Genomic DNA, 17,135 nt, shown 5'->3' with positions numbered 1-17,135 from the left:
ATTCCATCTAGGAGTCAGGGTGGGATCCAGTGCAGCAGCCATGAGACGAAGTGCACTGTCTGGAGGAAACAGACAAGGGCTTAGGTCTGAGGCTAGAGCAGCGGCACTTCAAGTGGAAGGCAGGAGACTCAATGTGTTATTTTTGTGAAGAGAGTTGCTGAAGAACCCCTGGGAGGGTAACTGTGCTGTGTTTTTTGAGAACTATCTTTTAATAAAAGTGGACAAGGAAGCCCTAAAAAGATTTTTTTTTCTAGTGGATGCATCCTTAATATTCTTACCATTTAAAACGAATTCCCAGACCCACTGATACACCCTGCACCCTCCGGAATCCACCCCCATCATATACCCTGTACCCTTGACAATCCCCCACCATACACCCTGCACCCTCCAGAATCCACCCCCCATACAACCTGCACCCTTCAAAAACACCATCATACACCTTGCACACTTCAGACCCGCCCTCCAGAATCCCCCACCATACACCCTGTACTATATGAACTTATATGAGTGCATAAATTATACTGTACATGGCTGTTTCTTGGCTCACTGGTAACTGGCTGAGCCTGGTTCTCCAGCGTGATATGGCAGTGTGCATCCATTCCTCAGCCTCCCTCTTCTCTTTCCTGGGCAACATTCAAAAAACAGCAAATGGACAGATGTCACCCCTATATATGGCGGGTGGAGAGGCAGCTTTTCAACTAAGCAGTTGCCCCTGTTGGGTTGGCACTGGTGTGGTATGATATTTACACTACACCACTGGGCGTCCAGGAATAATGTCAGGGAAGCTTGTTTCCTGTAGGCAAACCCCTCAAAACAGGGACAAGTGGTAACAATAATATTGGGCACAGAGTTTTGCTATTTAGCAAATTTAAGGTTTTAAACATAGTTTACTCAGCACAAAGTGGACAATGTAACATATTTGTCCTGGAGTTTAGTATGTTCCCATTAATGTCCTATAAGAAGGCCCTATTGTTAAAGAATGAATGTATTAGAACAGATATCAGTACAGTGCAATTATAAAAGAAAAGAAACTTCAAAATGTCAGCAATGCAACAATGTACAGAAATGATCAGATTTATATCATCCTAATTAAAGTATTTTTATATCATTCAGGGGCTTCTAGAAGTATAAGTACTTAGGGGTTTTTTTTTATTAGAGTGCTGCTAATCTTTAATACATAAAATGATTTAAAGAATGAAGAATTGGGTCACAACACTCATGCCAGTAAAAGGCAGAAAGTATTCTGGATGTAGGTGCTATTTATCTGGAATGTCTTAACCGACCACTAGATCTATCACTATTTATATAATATTGTTATTTGTTTTATTACTGTTTTGTTTCCTACGGTGCACTTGTGATTTTGCTTTGCAATACAGTTTTTTCCTTTATGGTTTTAATATGTTAAAGAAAAGAAAACCAGAACAAAGTAGCTGATAGTAAACAATCTGGTTTAACCTTTTGTTTATTGGGCTGACTGATAAATTAACTACAGGTGGCTCTACAGTGTCACAAATTAGGGGGATGTTAATGGTACTAGGAGGTGAATGGTGTCTCAATCCAGGTCTCCATTCTAATATGGTCATTTTGGAGAGGAAAAGGACCCATTTACTGCTAAAATAGAAACCAGTACCACGTTGGTGTTTTTACATCGACAACCTACATTCATAAAACATTCCTGTACAAAAAATTAAAAAATAAATAAATATTGTTTTCATCCTTTTTATCCTGTAGATTCAGTAACAAGGGAAACCACACTAGAAAAGAAGTCAGTAAATTCAGCAGATGTTGAGGATCCAGGATCAGCAGAGGTAAAACACTAAACTAGCAACCAATAACACGTTAATAAATTCAAATTCTTGAAAAAAACTTGGGAGTAATAGAGCATGGTACATGACCCATCAATCATGTGACCAGCTTCTCCACCAATTACTAACTTCTCGCTAACGTTAAGCCCTGAGAGAACTCAGCGGGACACCACAGGCTCCACACCTCAGCCTGCATTTTATGAATGGCACTTAACTTGCAAACCACGGTGTGGAGTAAAGACTACAGTGTATATAACAAATAAACATTTCTAGACATATACCTAAGTGAAAATGTTAATATTTCTTAAGCGTTTTAGCAGCTATCAGCTTTAGGGCCCGTTCATACCCGCTGGTGGGCAGAGCCTGAGACAGTGCTGATGTGCCGATCCCAGCAGTGTACTTTTTTTATTTACACTTTATTGAAATGTCACTTGTGACAATTAATTAAGTCCTGTGGGCACGGCGTGGTTCAAGGCAGTTGTACTGCATTGTATCCTGCTGCGTAAAAAGAAAATACTGTGTGCAGTAGTTTCTTTTTCTCAGGGCACACCTCCACGTTCCACCGCAACACTGTGGTGTGAATGATGTCCATCCATGACAAGGCAAATTGCCTTGTCTTGCATTGGGGCTGCACTGAAATAAAGCAGCCAGTGCAGTTCCAACGCATATGGTGTGAATTCGCCCTTACAAAAGACTATGGGGGTTACTCATGTAGGAGCCGAAGGATCCAGCCGTAGCTTCGGCTGATCCCTTCGGCCGTCGGAGCTCTTCGTTTCAGCTGAACCGAAGGGCTGCTGTACAGCCTATTCACTATAGCCCGTACAGCAGCCGAAAGCGGCCGAGCAGCTCAGCCGAGCCGAAGGCTGACTCTGCCCAGTTGTAATGACAGATCACGTCCCCAAATGCCTGGGGATGCTGAACTGTCAGTAAACAATAATAACTATGACATCACGGCCGGCTCCGCCCAGTTGTTCATATGCCGGTACCTGCTAGGAGACTCTAGCAGGTGCCGGCCAATAGGAAACATTTGGGCAGAGCTAGCTGTCACTGCTAGCTCCACCCAATTTGTTTTTGTATATATATATATATTTTTTTTAATCTTTCTTTTTTAATTTAACTATTTATTTACATTTTTAAACTATTTTAAATGATTTGCTATTCTGTTCAGTACCACAGAGGTACCGAGCCGAATAGCCGAGCCGAATGCCGCTCGGCGGCATTCAGCTATTCACTCACTGCTGTTCAGCCCCTATATGAATAGGGGCGAATGGCAGCAAGCGAGCTGCCGGAGCTTCGGCTCAGCCGATCCAGATGTTGGATCGGCTGAGTCGAAGTCCTTCTGCACTTCATGCAGAGTATGTTCGGCTGACTGAAGTGCAGCCAATGGCATCCGATGTATGGGTGATTTTAGCCGATGTACGGCTGATATCAGCCGTACTGAGCCGGTGTGAATAGCTGAATGTTGTTCGGCTCACTTCACTTCGGCTGGGTTATTCACTCGGCCCCTTGTGAGTGCTGCCAGCATCAAGCTGTGCACAGTGTAGCAAGACCCCTTCCCTAGCAGTGGCTTAAAGGAATATTTGAACCCTAATAACAGTGCCACATTGTGTGCAATTGCAGTGTAAGCATTTTAAAGCGTGTGTCCTGTTCACATTCTCTGCACTGCGCACAGCAAATCAGCCTCTTTAAAAGGCTATCTACATGACCCCTAAGAGTTTTGCAATAAAAGACATGTGTTAACTGAATGACCTTATTCAAACCGAATGTAATTTATCATCAGCTGGAGGTCCTATAACTGGCTAACTGCTATTTAATAAGGGTAATAACTAACAATGTTATGCAATTCAATTGACAACAAGAAATGTGTCACTAATTGGCATGCCAACCAATCATGTGGCACTTTCCAGGGACTTTAAACACACAGAAATTGAAGAACAGTAATTAAGAGAATATTTTGAACTCCCTGTGCATGGTGTAAGAACTGATGCTGTTCACTGTGATGTTGGACCTCTAGGAGATGGAGAGATGATTGCACTGCCCTCACAGAGGTATATGAATCACTTGTGATTCCATTGTGAAATGTTTTATTGCTATGATAATCTCTTTATAATGTATATATGGGAATTATAGTTAGAATACAGATAATTATGTTCTCTTTTGCTGTTCTATATAAGCTACAGGATGCTTTCTATGTTTCCTATTTAGATTACTTTAAATGTTGAAGAATATTCCCTAAAAGATGCCAGTGAAGATCTTGTGAGCTGTGATTTCTGCCGAAAGCCTAAGAAGCCTTTTCCATCAGTAGAACAAGTCATTTCCAAACCTTCTGTCACGGTAAAAGTCTAGTGTTACCAGTTCTGACATCTGTGCTCTGTACATTCATTTAAAATGAAAGAATACCATTTTAAAAAAAAACCCAGAAAATAAATTGGTTGAGTAAGTAGCACAGGATTTAAAGGAGAACTATGAGGTGAGTGCTTTTCACTCACCTCATAGTTCTAGCCGACCTGTGACAATGAGACTGTCACAGGTCGGCTCAGTAGATCGGGAGGTGAGCGAACACATACCGGGTTCGCTCGCCTCTCGATCCTGTCACGGCTCTCTGCCGTGACAGGGGGTGGGGCTGGATTCCCCTCTCCCCGCTCCGATCTGCGAGCGCTGACTGGCGGAACGGACGGGGGAGGGGGCGGATACAGCTGGCTCTGCCTCTAGATAGGCAGAGCCAGCTGTCACTCACGCAGCTGGGCGGATCCCGTCATCTACGTCGGGATCCGCTCCGGCTGAGGCGTCTCAGTATACCGCGAGCTGTAGCTCGCAGTATACGGAGCTTAGGGTAACGGGAGGACGCTAGTTTGTGTCCTCCCGTTAGCCTAAGGAGAACTATGGGGAAAAACACTGACCCAATAGTTCTCCTTTAATGTGAGTGCATTTATATAAACTATATTGAGGTTAGTAACATTCAAAATATTTATCTTGTTTCGCCTACATTATGGGAACTGATAAACAAACAGGTTTCTTCAGTACCTCAGTTGAAAGAGCAAAAACAATTGGGTTGGTTTAATAAAGTAGCAGAGCATGTTCACTACTTAAAGTGAATTTTGCTGACTACAATTATCCAATCTTGTGCAAGCATTTTTTTTTTTATTTTAAGAGAATTTTCACTTCACCTTGTTTACTAAACTAAGTGAAAATTCACTTTTCAGATGAAACATTTCTTAGATGTTAACCCCAATGTGTAGATGTTCTTAACTGTAGCAAACAGTCGTATTTCCGTTTACTGAAAATCAATGATCTTTTCCCTAATTAGTAAATCTGAAAGCTTGATACTATTAATATAAACCTTTTTTTCTACTGCAGTAAATGTATTAATCTTCTGATGTAAAATTAGCACAGTTAATTTATTTCAGTCCATGCATTTCAGCATACTTTTGTATTTTTCTGCAATGCCCAGAAATCCTTAAAGGAGAACTATGAGATGAGTGAAAATCACTCAGCCTCATAGTTCGAGCCGACGTGTGACAATGAAACTGTCACACGTCGGCTCAATAGATCGGGAAGTGAGCGAACACATACCGTCGCTCGCTCACTTCTCGATCCTGTCCCTGCAGAGAGCTGTGACTGTCACTCACGGCTCCCTGCAGGGATTCCCCCCCTCCCCTGTCCGATCCTCCAGCGCTGACTGGTGGAACGGACGGGGGAGGGGGCGGGTACAGCTGGCTCTGCCTCCAGGTAGGCAGAGCCATCTGTCAATCACGCAGCTGGGTGAATCTCGACAATAATGTCGAAATCCGTCCCGGCTGCGGCGGTTTCAGTATACCGCGAGCTGTAGCTCGCGGTATACTGAGCTTTGGGTGACGGGAGGACGCTAGTTTGTGTCCTCCCATGACCCTTAGGAGAACTATGGGGAAAAACACTTACCCCATAGTTCTCCTTTAAGTAAAATTATATTTCAAGGTTTTGAAAAACAATTTTTGTATCAATCTTTATTTTATTGAATATGCTGTTGTCTTTGCATTGAATAGTTATTTAGAAAAAAAAAGGTAAAATTACTACTGTCATCAAATAACTATGGAGTATACTGCATTTGATAGTCATTGCTGTATGTTGCGTGGAAGGTACCCATAGAAATAAATGGATTGTCATCTGATCCAGCTAAAAACATTTATATGTCTATGGGCTATCCCAAAGCTCTGCAAAAATGCTGGCTTGACCAGTCTTGGCACAAGACTCAATAAGAATGTATGTTCCCAGCTAATTGACACTATTGTTCCCCTGAGATATACGTTTCCACAGAAAATAAAAGTACATCCTGGTGCAACTGTGATTGTTCTACAGAATGATCCATTCTGCATGAAACTTGCAACTGCCTTCTTATATTTGTAACAATAGGCAAATTGATTGAGAGCGCTACTACTGTGTGAAAATCACTCACGTTTATGATGTCACTGTGTCCCAGGGAAATCCTCTGCAAACACTGTGCAGAAACGTAGTATTAGCCAGGGTGCAGGGTGTGATGAGAGTGGAGTGGGTGGATAGGTGCATAAACAGACCTAGGCTGGCACTCCTGTCAGGTGCTGTGGGCTACGTGGGCTCAGTGTTTGATGGATGCAGTGGGTCTCTGCTAATGGAGAATGGACGAAGTTGGCGGCTTCAAGTCCATTCTCCATTAGCAGAGACCCACTGCATAATCCAAACATGAACAGTCACTCAAGGCAACCGTTTGTGTTTAAGGATGTCACAACGAGCAAAGATGCCAGAAAGTTACATAGTTACATAGTATTTGAGGTTGAATAAAGACACATGTCCATCAAGTCCAACCTATTGTGTGTGTGTGTGTAAAGATCCCCGAGTCATCTCGTTTTTAGGAGTACTTGTACCCCTGTATATTACCAAAAGTGTTCAAAATATGCATATCATGAGATAAATATGGAAGCTTCCATTGCTTTGCACTTTCTAGTTGACTGGAACAGGGCAATTCTTGAAGAAAATCAGTTTTAGTCTGCAAGTCATAAACTTGGAACAAGTCCTTATATGATTGGTTAATCAAAGTACTGATGCAAGAGGATCAACATATAGTCAAGCAGATAGCAGTTTCAGGAGGAGAACTCTGCAGTGGCAAGCTCCATATTTCTCTCATCACATGATTCCTTCAGGTTCCACATCAGTACGATGAGGTAAAACTGTGCATCACTGTCAAGAAGCAGGCATGGTTCTTGGGATTAAGCAGGATTTAAATTTATTTTTTTCCTATCAGATCAGTAGCTTATCAAAGGGGTTCAAATCATTTTGGCCCACTCATCAGAACATAAACCTTTTTGTGTTGACATTTACCCCATGCCAGTCCCACAAGCTCCAATTCCTCGGTGTGGGCAGACTCAGATGTAAACTGCAAACTGTAAATGATTTGAAGGAGTTGGTGTTCTCAAATTGCATTGTGGTCATTTTCTGTGTACAGATTAGAATTGGTTGATACCTTATGGTGGTTTTACTTTAATATGTAATTCAGAAATATTTTAAAATGTTTATAAGTAGGGATGTTCAGATACCTATACTTGGCATTTTCACGAGAACTACCAGGGTTGCAGCTGTGGCTGGGCCCTTGCACTCAATCACTGTCCTGAAATCATTAGTCTGTATTGTTTTAGAAAAACTGTCACATGACAATAAATAAAAGGTATCAGTACTTGTATCTGTGAGGACTTGGACAAGTATCAGTACTTGTATTTGAAACAATGGTATGGGTTATATATATTTATAAAAAAGAAAATCATACATTAAAACAGGGATGCACAAATCCCAGGAGCCCTGTACACTCCTTAAAAATGACAGCTGCCTCCTAACTTAACTTTTCTCTAGTCTAGTCTTGGAGCTGGAAAAGTATCTGTACTTGTACAGAGTACGGTACTTGGTATATGAACATCCCTATTTATAAGACCTGGATAATCTCTTAGAGGATTAGAGTGTGTACTATGTAAGTAGAACAATTCTTCCCTGTGCCTGAGCTGTTTATTTTGAATTGTCTCCTCTTATTTCTCTATTGTATCTAAGGACTAAGTGACACAAAATATTCTCTTGGATCAGTTATTTAACAGAGGAAGTTCTGATGATGTGATTATTTTCTTGAAGTCATCATAGCTGCCCATTATACCGTATTTTTGCCATGTACATTTTTATGTGTTATCATAAACAAAAACATTATTGTTTATGCTTCCAGCCATTTTGTTGAGTTAAAAGCAAGTAACTACATCAATTTAGGATCATGTTGATGTGGTTATTTCCTTGAAGATCTTTCTTGTAAATGCTGTTTCTGGAGAGGGACACATTATACTTTTCTACAGTAATCTACATTTTAATTTGTTGTTATAAACATTACATATTTTTTTGCCACTAGCTATTTTGTTGTGTGAAAATCCAGGAACTATTTCAGTTTCTGATTATGGATACCATCAAGACCTATGCACCAGAGGAAACTTATGGAAAAAATGAGATTTTAACAAAGGAAGCTCAAGATAAAAATGAAATTAAAGAAAAGGAATTTGAAGAAAAACATAGCGATGACTCTCAATCAACAACGCCTCACATCTCTGATGAGATGAAAGCCCTGAACACTCTAAGAGAAGAGTAAGTAGAACAGGAGGTAATGGATACCCTATAATAACTATAATACAATACTTTCTACTATTCGTAATGAAACTACATTATGAACACAGACCTGTTATACATTATTGACAATAATATTGGATTTCCCAGGCTTTTCTAACTGGCAGAGGATGGGATGTATTAGATTGATTTTTAGAATTTACTGAGCAGAGTTAGGGTAGCAAAGTCTGTGCTACTGTATACCTGGATTTTGAAATGTTGTTTGATAGTCAAGCCAGAGCCATTGTTATGGGGAGCCAGCCTAATGATTTACACCAAAATTAATTACATGCACCCCCCTCTCTTATCCTACTTGCATTATTTGCTATTATTTATTGCATGGTAAGTGAGCCCACTCATTAAAGTTACAATGTCCCCTTTCTGGTGAGTGTCTGGTGCCAGCTCTTAGTCGAGTAGCAAATGTGACCCCTACCAACTCTGTGGAACCTGTCCCTTCTTTCTGCAACAACATACAGACATAACGAATTATACTGTAGCTATCCCCACCAGGCAAACACTATTGAGTAAACTCACAGGCAGGGTTTACATACACTGAACAAACCGGTAGACCTTCACAATGACATGGCATTGTTTATTGCCCATAGAATGTAACAACAGATGCTAATCCATTTGATCATGATCCATGACCGTTTCTAACATAGAAAGACTGGGTCTTGCAGGATCCTCTATAAAGGCAGGCAGCAGAAGCAGTTATCAGGTGTTGTAAGAAATCAATTCTCTGATGACAGGTCCAGTGCCCAAATGTGGGAAAGGAGGTCTGGTATATCCATCCGTAGCTTGACTTGTCCTGTACCTTGCAGCCTGACGGCACTTGATCATTGCTTCTGCTGTTTGCTTCTATGTCATCTAGGACAGTGGTTCAACAGTAAATGCATTTTTGTTTATATTTAGCTCTTAATGTTTTCTCATTTGTAAAGCAGGAAAGCAAATTGTTAATAAAACAATAGCTATAATACAAAACTCAGAATAGATTCCTGAGTGTATTCCAATGTGAATACACTTAATAAGCAAAAGCTATTTTAAAGCGCAACTCAAGGCAGATATAAAAGACATAAATTATTGCAGCTCTGTATTCATAATACATTTTTAATACAGTCAGTGTAAGTACCCTAATTTGACTTCAGTCCCTGTACAGCAGGGCTTAGTATTTGCCTTTGTAGTTCCCTCCACACCCTGCCTTGCATGCACTCTAATTCCCTATATACAGTATGTATATGCTGTCATTAAACTCGATGAGGGGAATTTACTAAGACTGGAGCAGGCAAAATCTAGAGCAGCTGTGCATGGTAACCAATCGGCTTCTTGCTTTCATTTTCAAAGCTTAACTAAATAAAATGAAAGAGATAAGCTGATTGGTTACTGTGCACAGCTGTTCCAGATTCTGTCTGCTCCAGTTATAGTAAATTCCCCCCAATGTGCTATATTGCTTGCCACCGATCCATTGATTTCACTCTTGGACACACTAGGCTACATGGTCCAGTGGCAACTTTTCCCAGACACGTCTGCTACCCAACTTGGGGCCCAATCTACAGAACTGCCACCTAGCTTTTGTGGCATTCTGCTCACTCTGCGCCTGTGAGTCTCACGTCACTGCACGTCACTTCCCAGTCAAAGAGTGAGCTCTCTCCTGAAGCAGCCATCTCTAGACACCAACATGATTTATGACCAGAACATGTTCTTTTAAATAAAGTCAGAAATCAAACTTAATTTATTTGTGCTGGAGTCTCAAACGCTGCAAAGAGAACCTACCCTTTTCCCTTTATACCTTATAGAAGTGCTTGTTTTGCCTAGAGCGCTAAAATAACACTCACCCAAACTATGATCCTGGCTGGCTCTTAGACTGGCCTCTCTTCTCCTCCACTCCAGCGAGGGAATGTCCCTCTACGTCCTTACGTCCTATACACTGTATTGGGTATGATGACTCACTGGACCTTAGACCAGTCTAGAAGCCAGGATCGCGGTTTGGATGAATACAACTGTTATTTTAGCTCCCTAGACAAAACAAGCACTTAAAGAAGAACTTTACCCATATCTTCAAAATAACAAAGTCACAAAGAAATGATTAGTAATGACAATCTACAAACAAATACTTCTAGATAATAGCAGGCTTTTTATATTTCTTTTCTTCCCCAGTCTTCTGACAGTGGCCCTTTTAACGAAGGGCAGGTTGCTAGATCTCTCTTTACTTCCTGGAACTCTGGCACATGTGACTAGACATGTGACCATGTGAAAATGCTTTTCCCTGAGATCCCATGAGATTACAGATGAGATTTCCCAGCAATGCCCTGCTGATGTAACCTTCCCAGAATGCAATGCTTGGGCACTATTACATCATTTGTGCAAAAGTAGACCAGGAAGCAGAAAAAAAGAAATTGTAAGTAAAATCACGTTTCGCTAATGAATGTAAGATGATTTCATATTTGCATGCAGAGCTGTATGCTGATGTGATTTTTAGTCAATCGGGGCAAAGGTCCACTTTAACCCTGGCAGTGCAGGGGAAGCCCCACTGCAAGGGTTAAGACCCCTTACAAATATGATTACTATAGGTCAATAAAAATTTCCAATATTACACTTAAATATTGTAGACAACTGATCATCAAGCTTCACATTGAGGATCTGTTGATAGTATACTAACCTAATTATTTGCCGTAGTCCTGCATTCATCTGTTGTTGCTGCAGATTATTTCTAAATGAATAGTAATAGACATTATAAAATAAGTTTATTTTTGTACACAATTTCTATTTTTTTTCTCTTTTTACTTTTTTAAGGCTGGAGAAAGTGAATACAAAGGATTACATCACGTCTCTATCAACTCACTTGATTTCATGTGGATGTAAGTGTTGTTCATTTGAACCTTAATATTCATTCAATGGATTATAGGTAGTACCTAGTGTTTATTTTGCTGATACAATATACCGTGAGACTGGAAATAGGACTTGAGGCCCTTTGAATAGAAGATGTTGTTTTAATGGAAGTAAGGCTTATTTCTCAATTTTTCCGATTCCAACAAACATCACATCATTTAGGGAACCTTAAGAGGAAATGATCAGAACTGGAGCAGACAGAATCTGGAGCAGTTGCCCATGGCAGCCAGTTAGCTTCTATCTTTCATTTTCAAAGCTTAACTGAAAACACTGTAGAGAAAAACTGATTGGTTTCTATGAGCAACTGTTCCAAATTCTGTCTGCTCCGACTTTGATAAATTCCCACCCACTGTCTTTCTCTCAATACAAAATACATTGTCAGATATGTAAACTGTTTGGGGGAAAAGCCACTAATGTCATCTACACCTTTTGATAAAACTTTATAGACAGAAAAAAAGGCCATGTTATAACAAAGTACACATGATGTGATGTATTAAGCCCACTTAAAAAAAAATAATAATAACTATAGTAAATGTGCATGTATTCATTTTTTTAATTGAGGCCAGTAAATCATTGCAACCCTGATCAGTGGATCACAGCTTTAATACTCTGACTCCTGCAGTCTCTGTCCGTACCTCAGTACAGACATGGAATAACATGGACGGGAGGAAGTATGAATGGTCTACAAGTGTGGTGATGTCACTACACTTGTATTCCATTGAGAAGAACAAGTCAATATGAAATAGTGGCAGGTTTAGTTTCTGTCATGCACAGCCATGCCAATTGTAAATATATATAGAATCCTGCAGGGTGAAGAACTCCAGGAATATGGTAAGGGGAGTTTGGGGGTTGGAGGGCTTGTTTATGTGACCATGTTTCATATGTGCGTAACTTAAAACATGGTGGTAAAGAAGAACTCTGGACATAATTATTCTTAAGCCTTTCAGTGGAGCTACCCCCGCACTGCAAGGATTAAGTGCTCGTTTTTGTCTAGGGATGAAAAGATATACGCACTTGAACCTCAGAGCTGGCTAGCTGTTAGACCAGTCCCTGCTGTCTCGCTCACCCCTCTGCTCCAGCTGCCTAAAGTCCTGTGAATCATCACGTCCTATACAGTGTATTAGATGTAAGGATGCTGACGGATGTTCCATCGCTTGCGTGCTTGTAGACTTCGATGCAGGCTTGGGTAGATCTCATTAAGTCCTATTACCGCAACTAGAGATGCACTGATACCGATACTAGTATCGGTGTGGGTGCTGATACCGAGTATTTGGGCGAGTACTCTTACTTGCCCAAATGCTCCTATACTATCCCCCGGCTTCCCGGCCCATCAAGAAACCGGGCAGCGGGTAATTACACACCACCCGGCTTCTTGATTGCCCTGGAAACTGGTTCCATGCTAGCAGAAGTAGCAGTATTGGTACTCGGTATTGGCTAGTACTAAGATATAAATATTGGTACTCGTACTCTATACCGAAAAACCGGTATCGTTGCACCCTAACTACAACTAGAACTAAACTTACTACAATATTTATATATTTACAGCATAGTCATGCAAGTGTGTATTGCTTTGTTTAGTTGTCTCTGTAGTTGTTCTTCTTTAATGGTAATAGTTTGTTTTACTTTATAACAGCACTGTTTGTGACAGAGAAAATCGCCTTCTCACTGGAATCTGCCCCAGACAATATCGCGCATATGCGATCAGATGACCCAGATTTTCACCTGACTCCCAATCTTGATGACTTTTTTTGTCCAGTACTTGACAGTCGACTAGTAAAGGTAAGTAATTGATTCTCTAGTATGAAGTAACAGTAATATAGCCCAGTGGCGTCACAAGGGGCTGTGGCCCGCACAAATGAAGCTCACCTGATCCTTGATCCAGTGGCGGTCAGTGCTTCTCTCCCCCTCCACTCCAACTATTACTATTAGAGACTATAAGCAGCCGTGTCGGTACCTTTACCATTGTCACCATCAGGAAGCCCACACTGAGCAAAGGCTTGCAGTTGCCACCGAAATTCCTGCATGTAGACAAGAAGGCAGCCGAGCCGAAGTGAAGTGAGTCAAACCCCGTTCGGCTATTCACTTCAGCGGTGCACAGCTGATTTCAGCTGTTCATCGGCTGGCTTTGGCTCCCTTCGGTTGAGCCAAACTAGCTCATCATGTTTGACTGAGCCAAAGTGAACAACACGTTCAGCTCAGCCGGTCCAACATCTTGATCGGCTGAGCCGAACGTTCGGCAGTTCACTCACTGATGATCGCCCCTATTCTCATAGGGGCCGAACATCAGTGATTGAATAGCCGAATGTCGATGAGCAGCATTCGGCTCGTTTATTCTGTTTGCTACCTCAGAGGTAGTGAACAGAATTTTAAAAAATTTAAACAAAAGGGGACCCCTGAAAAAGCACCCTCCCAATGCTGAGGGCATGGGGTCTCGTATGGGGCGGGGGGGGGGGGTGCTTGCTCGTCTCCCTCATTTCCTGCCAGGCCAGTGCTCGGATTAAGGGTCTGGTTGGGAATTATAGGGAGGACCCCATTTTTTCACCACTTTTTGGAGGTGGGGTTCCCCCTTAAAATTCCTACCAGACCTAAAAGGCCTGGTATGACTTTTGGGGGAACCCCACACACTTTTTTTTTATTTTTAACTTGGGGGGTTCCTCCATACTTTCCTACCAGACCTAAAGGGTATGGGAATGATTTGTTTACATGTGCGGGGAGAATGGTCTGCTTTGGCAGTCCGTTCTCCCCGCTTCAGCTGATCACTTCAGTTGCCTTCGGCTGCTGTGCGGGCAATTGTGAATAGTCCGTACAGCAGACCTTAGATTCGGCTGAAACGAAGGGCTCTGGCAGTCGAAGTGAGCCGTAGGAGCTATATCCTTTGGCTCCTACCCCATGTGTTCTATATTCTATAGTTTGTCGTAACATACAGTATGTGGCCATCATAAGAAACAAATGATAATTCGGGCTGACCTCCACAATAACTTAATGCCTCTTTTGTGTGGACCAAATTTTGCAACATTAAAGTGGACCTTCAAGGTACCTCACACCAGCAGCCGTGTGGTTGAGCGTGTTGAGGTTGGTGCGTGTGTCAGTGACAATGTGCTCAATCGAGTCCATCGAGTTCAATCTATAGAGATACGGAGAAAAAAAAAAGAAAAAGAAGAAAAGCCTAAACAGAACGGTTTGTCTGGGCCATCCTATGAGGAATGAGTCACTGTGAAAAATCATTCACTTGGGTGTTCAAATTTAAAATTGAGCTATTGATTTATGTTAACAATGGCTTTTTTTTTTTATCAAAGAAGCAGAGAGCCTCCAAAATGTTCAAAAGAGCCTGAAGCTGAAAGTAGAATGCAATATATTAGTATTATGCAATCATTTATATTTACATGACTAAAAATAAAAGAAATCATTATTAGATTATTCTTTTGTACAGATACCCACTATACATTCCTTTTAAACAAACAGAGTGAAAAGAGGTCTGCTTGCATACAGATGTTGAATTAAACCAAGACATTTTCCTAAAGATACTATTTATTGAGATTCTTCATGGTTTCATCAGCACCCATCAGACTGGTAGCTCTGCTGAGCTCCACAGGTTTTTGATAAAAGTTGGGGAAAATGTCAAGCCGTTTTGTTCAGCCTGCAGAAAAATTTTGCCGGTTTACACCAGCATTATTGTCAGTGACACAGTGTATCAATGGATAGAGTGCCATAAAGAGCATCTGAGTGAACTATAGAAGGTTATTTCACATGCCACCCTCCACACTTAGTCATGACAGATGTACTTGTTGTTTGGGGGCAGTGTTTTTCTTTTCTGCCTTTCAGAATTTTATAGTACTTCATATAGCCCCCAGTGTCACAATCACAGTAGAATGAGACAATAAAAAAGATTTCTCTACTATAGGTGCAGAAAAATTTTAACGAACTACATAAAATATGAATTCTTGTGCTTGTTCACAGCCTTCATACTTATGGTAAATCAAACAGATTGGGTCAAAGTGACACATTTTATATGTCCCTAAGGTCAGGCAACAGTAAATATCTGGCTTAGACTAGTTCATTCCCTGGTGAGCAGAGTTTTTCATTTTTAATGTCTGGATCAAAGAGAGATCCAGAAAATGAACTGCTCTGGAAAACATTTTTTGTATGGTTACCTTCTATGATGCTCAAAGAATGACTGCATAGTATATCTACTTTACTTTATTTTATGAGTGCTTCTTAATGCTCTCCTGCTGGAGGGGTTTCCAGGAGCCACTGCGCTATATAAAATATTTAATAGCAAAGCTTATTTGTACTACTCGTTTATACTGTATTATACTGTATTTTATCACCATTAGCAATTTGCATAAATTATACTTTACATTAGTAAAACAACATGATTATACATTTCAAACCAAAGCCCCATTGCTAGTACTGAAATTACTTGATTTTTGTCCCACACTTTTACATTCTTTCTAGATTAAACAAGCATTTGATTTTTTATATGTGGGGGGTAGGCACCCAGATGTAACTGGTTGTTAGCCGATCAGAGTTCAGCTTTAACATAAAACCTATAGTAAATCCTAAAGTGACTTTAGCCATTGGTTATGTAGTTTCTAGACTTTTCTGCACACAGACAGTGATGGCCCAACACTTCTGGAAGCACTACAGTTCCAGGCTCCAGGCTAGTTGGACTTCCTCCGATTTATAATTATATTAATAAAGGCACAAATGTAAGTGTGTCCCTGTTATTTCTTGTACTTCTTCTGCTTTTACCTTTAATTATGGTGCCTATCAGTATAACTCGATCCCCAGCACACACAGGGTTTGCTGCAGGATTAGTGGAGTTACAGATTGGATTAACTTTGCCCATATCTTCAAAATACCAATAAATATGTCTTTAGAAATGTTTAGTAATGGCAATCTACAAAAATATACTTCTAGATAATTGTAGGCTTTTTATTTTTTGCATACCTTTTTTTTCTTTTCTTACCCAGTCTTCTAACAGTGGCCATTTTAACTAAGGGTAGGTTACTAGATCTCCCTTTATTTTATGGAACTCTGGCACATGTGACTAGGACATGTGACCATGCACATCATCTCGGGGGAGGAAAATGCCTTTCCCTGATGTCTCCTGAGATTACAGATGAGATTTCCCAGCAATGCTCTGCTGATTTAACCTCCCCAGGATGCAATTCTTGGGCACATTACATCATTTGTGCCAAAGTGGACCAGGAAGTAGAAAAAAAAAGAAATTGTAAGTAAAATCATGTTTAGCTAATGAATGTAAGAGGATTTCATATCCGCATGCAGAGCTTGTGTGATGAAGTGATTTTTAGTCAAAGGGGGTAAAGGTCCGCTTTAAGGGATGAAGGAAAGGGGGATGGGGGGACATGCCAAAGCTCCAGATTTAGCATTTTAGAGCTATAATTTGCATAGTCAGCACTCTAGGTTTGGGGGTTCCCAATATGCTACTTATGTCAGTTTAACTGTTTTGAAAAAGTGGCAGGTCTCAAAACAAAATACTGTATATTGCAGAATACAAATGCCCTATGCAGCAGCCTGTGTCTTAGATCTTTTAAAGGTCTTGGATCTTAAAGAGGTTACTGGAGTCACCAAAGAAGTCCATACAAAGGCAGTCTGTGCTGGAGGCAGCATACCTTTGGAATGCTTGAATGCTTTAGCTTTTATGTTTGTCTTTTGATATACCTCATGGGGGGACATTTTCTGGGTAACAAACTGTTGAATCAGTACAGTATCAGTGTCTGTGTGTGTGTGTGTGTGTGTGTATATATATATATATATATATATTACAGTGTATATTTCAGG

The 17,135-nt window shown here is 40.8% G+C and overlaps 1 protein-coding gene across 1 annotated transcript in view; it reads left to right on the top strand.

Annotated features, from left to right (window-relative positions):
• The first annotated feature begins 1,746 nt into the window (after window positions 1-1,746).
• Window positions 1,747-17,135, top strand: part of ERICH6B (glutamate rich 6B) — a 58,466-nt gene continuing 43,077 nt past the window's right edge. Inside the window, exons 1-5 of the mRNA XM_018565289.1 lie at window positions 1,747-1,808; window positions 4,011-4,139; window positions 8,197-8,426; window positions 11,235-11,299; window positions 12,964-13,109. Coding sequence (XP_018420791.1) covers window positions 8,242-8,426; window positions 11,235-11,299; window positions 12,964-13,109 — 396 coding nt within the window. The 5' untranslated portion in view covers window positions 1,747-1,808; window positions 4,011-4,139; window positions 8,197-8,241. The remainder of the gene's footprint in view (window positions 1,809-4,010; window positions 4,140-8,196; window positions 8,427-11,234; window positions 11,300-12,963; window positions 13,110-17,135) is intronic.

The sequence above is a fragment of the Nanorana parkeri genome, unplaced genomic scaffold (assembly GCF_000935625.1).
Source record: "Nanorana parkeri isolate BGI_ZX_2015 unplaced genomic scaffold, ASM93562v1 scaffold829, whole genome shotgun sequence".
Taxonomy (NCBI): Eukaryota; Metazoa; Chordata; class Amphibia; order Anura; family Dicroglossidae; genus Nanorana; species Nanorana parkeri.
Note: the sequence above shows the minus strand (reverse complement) of the source record. Positions and strands in the feature narration are given on the sequence as shown.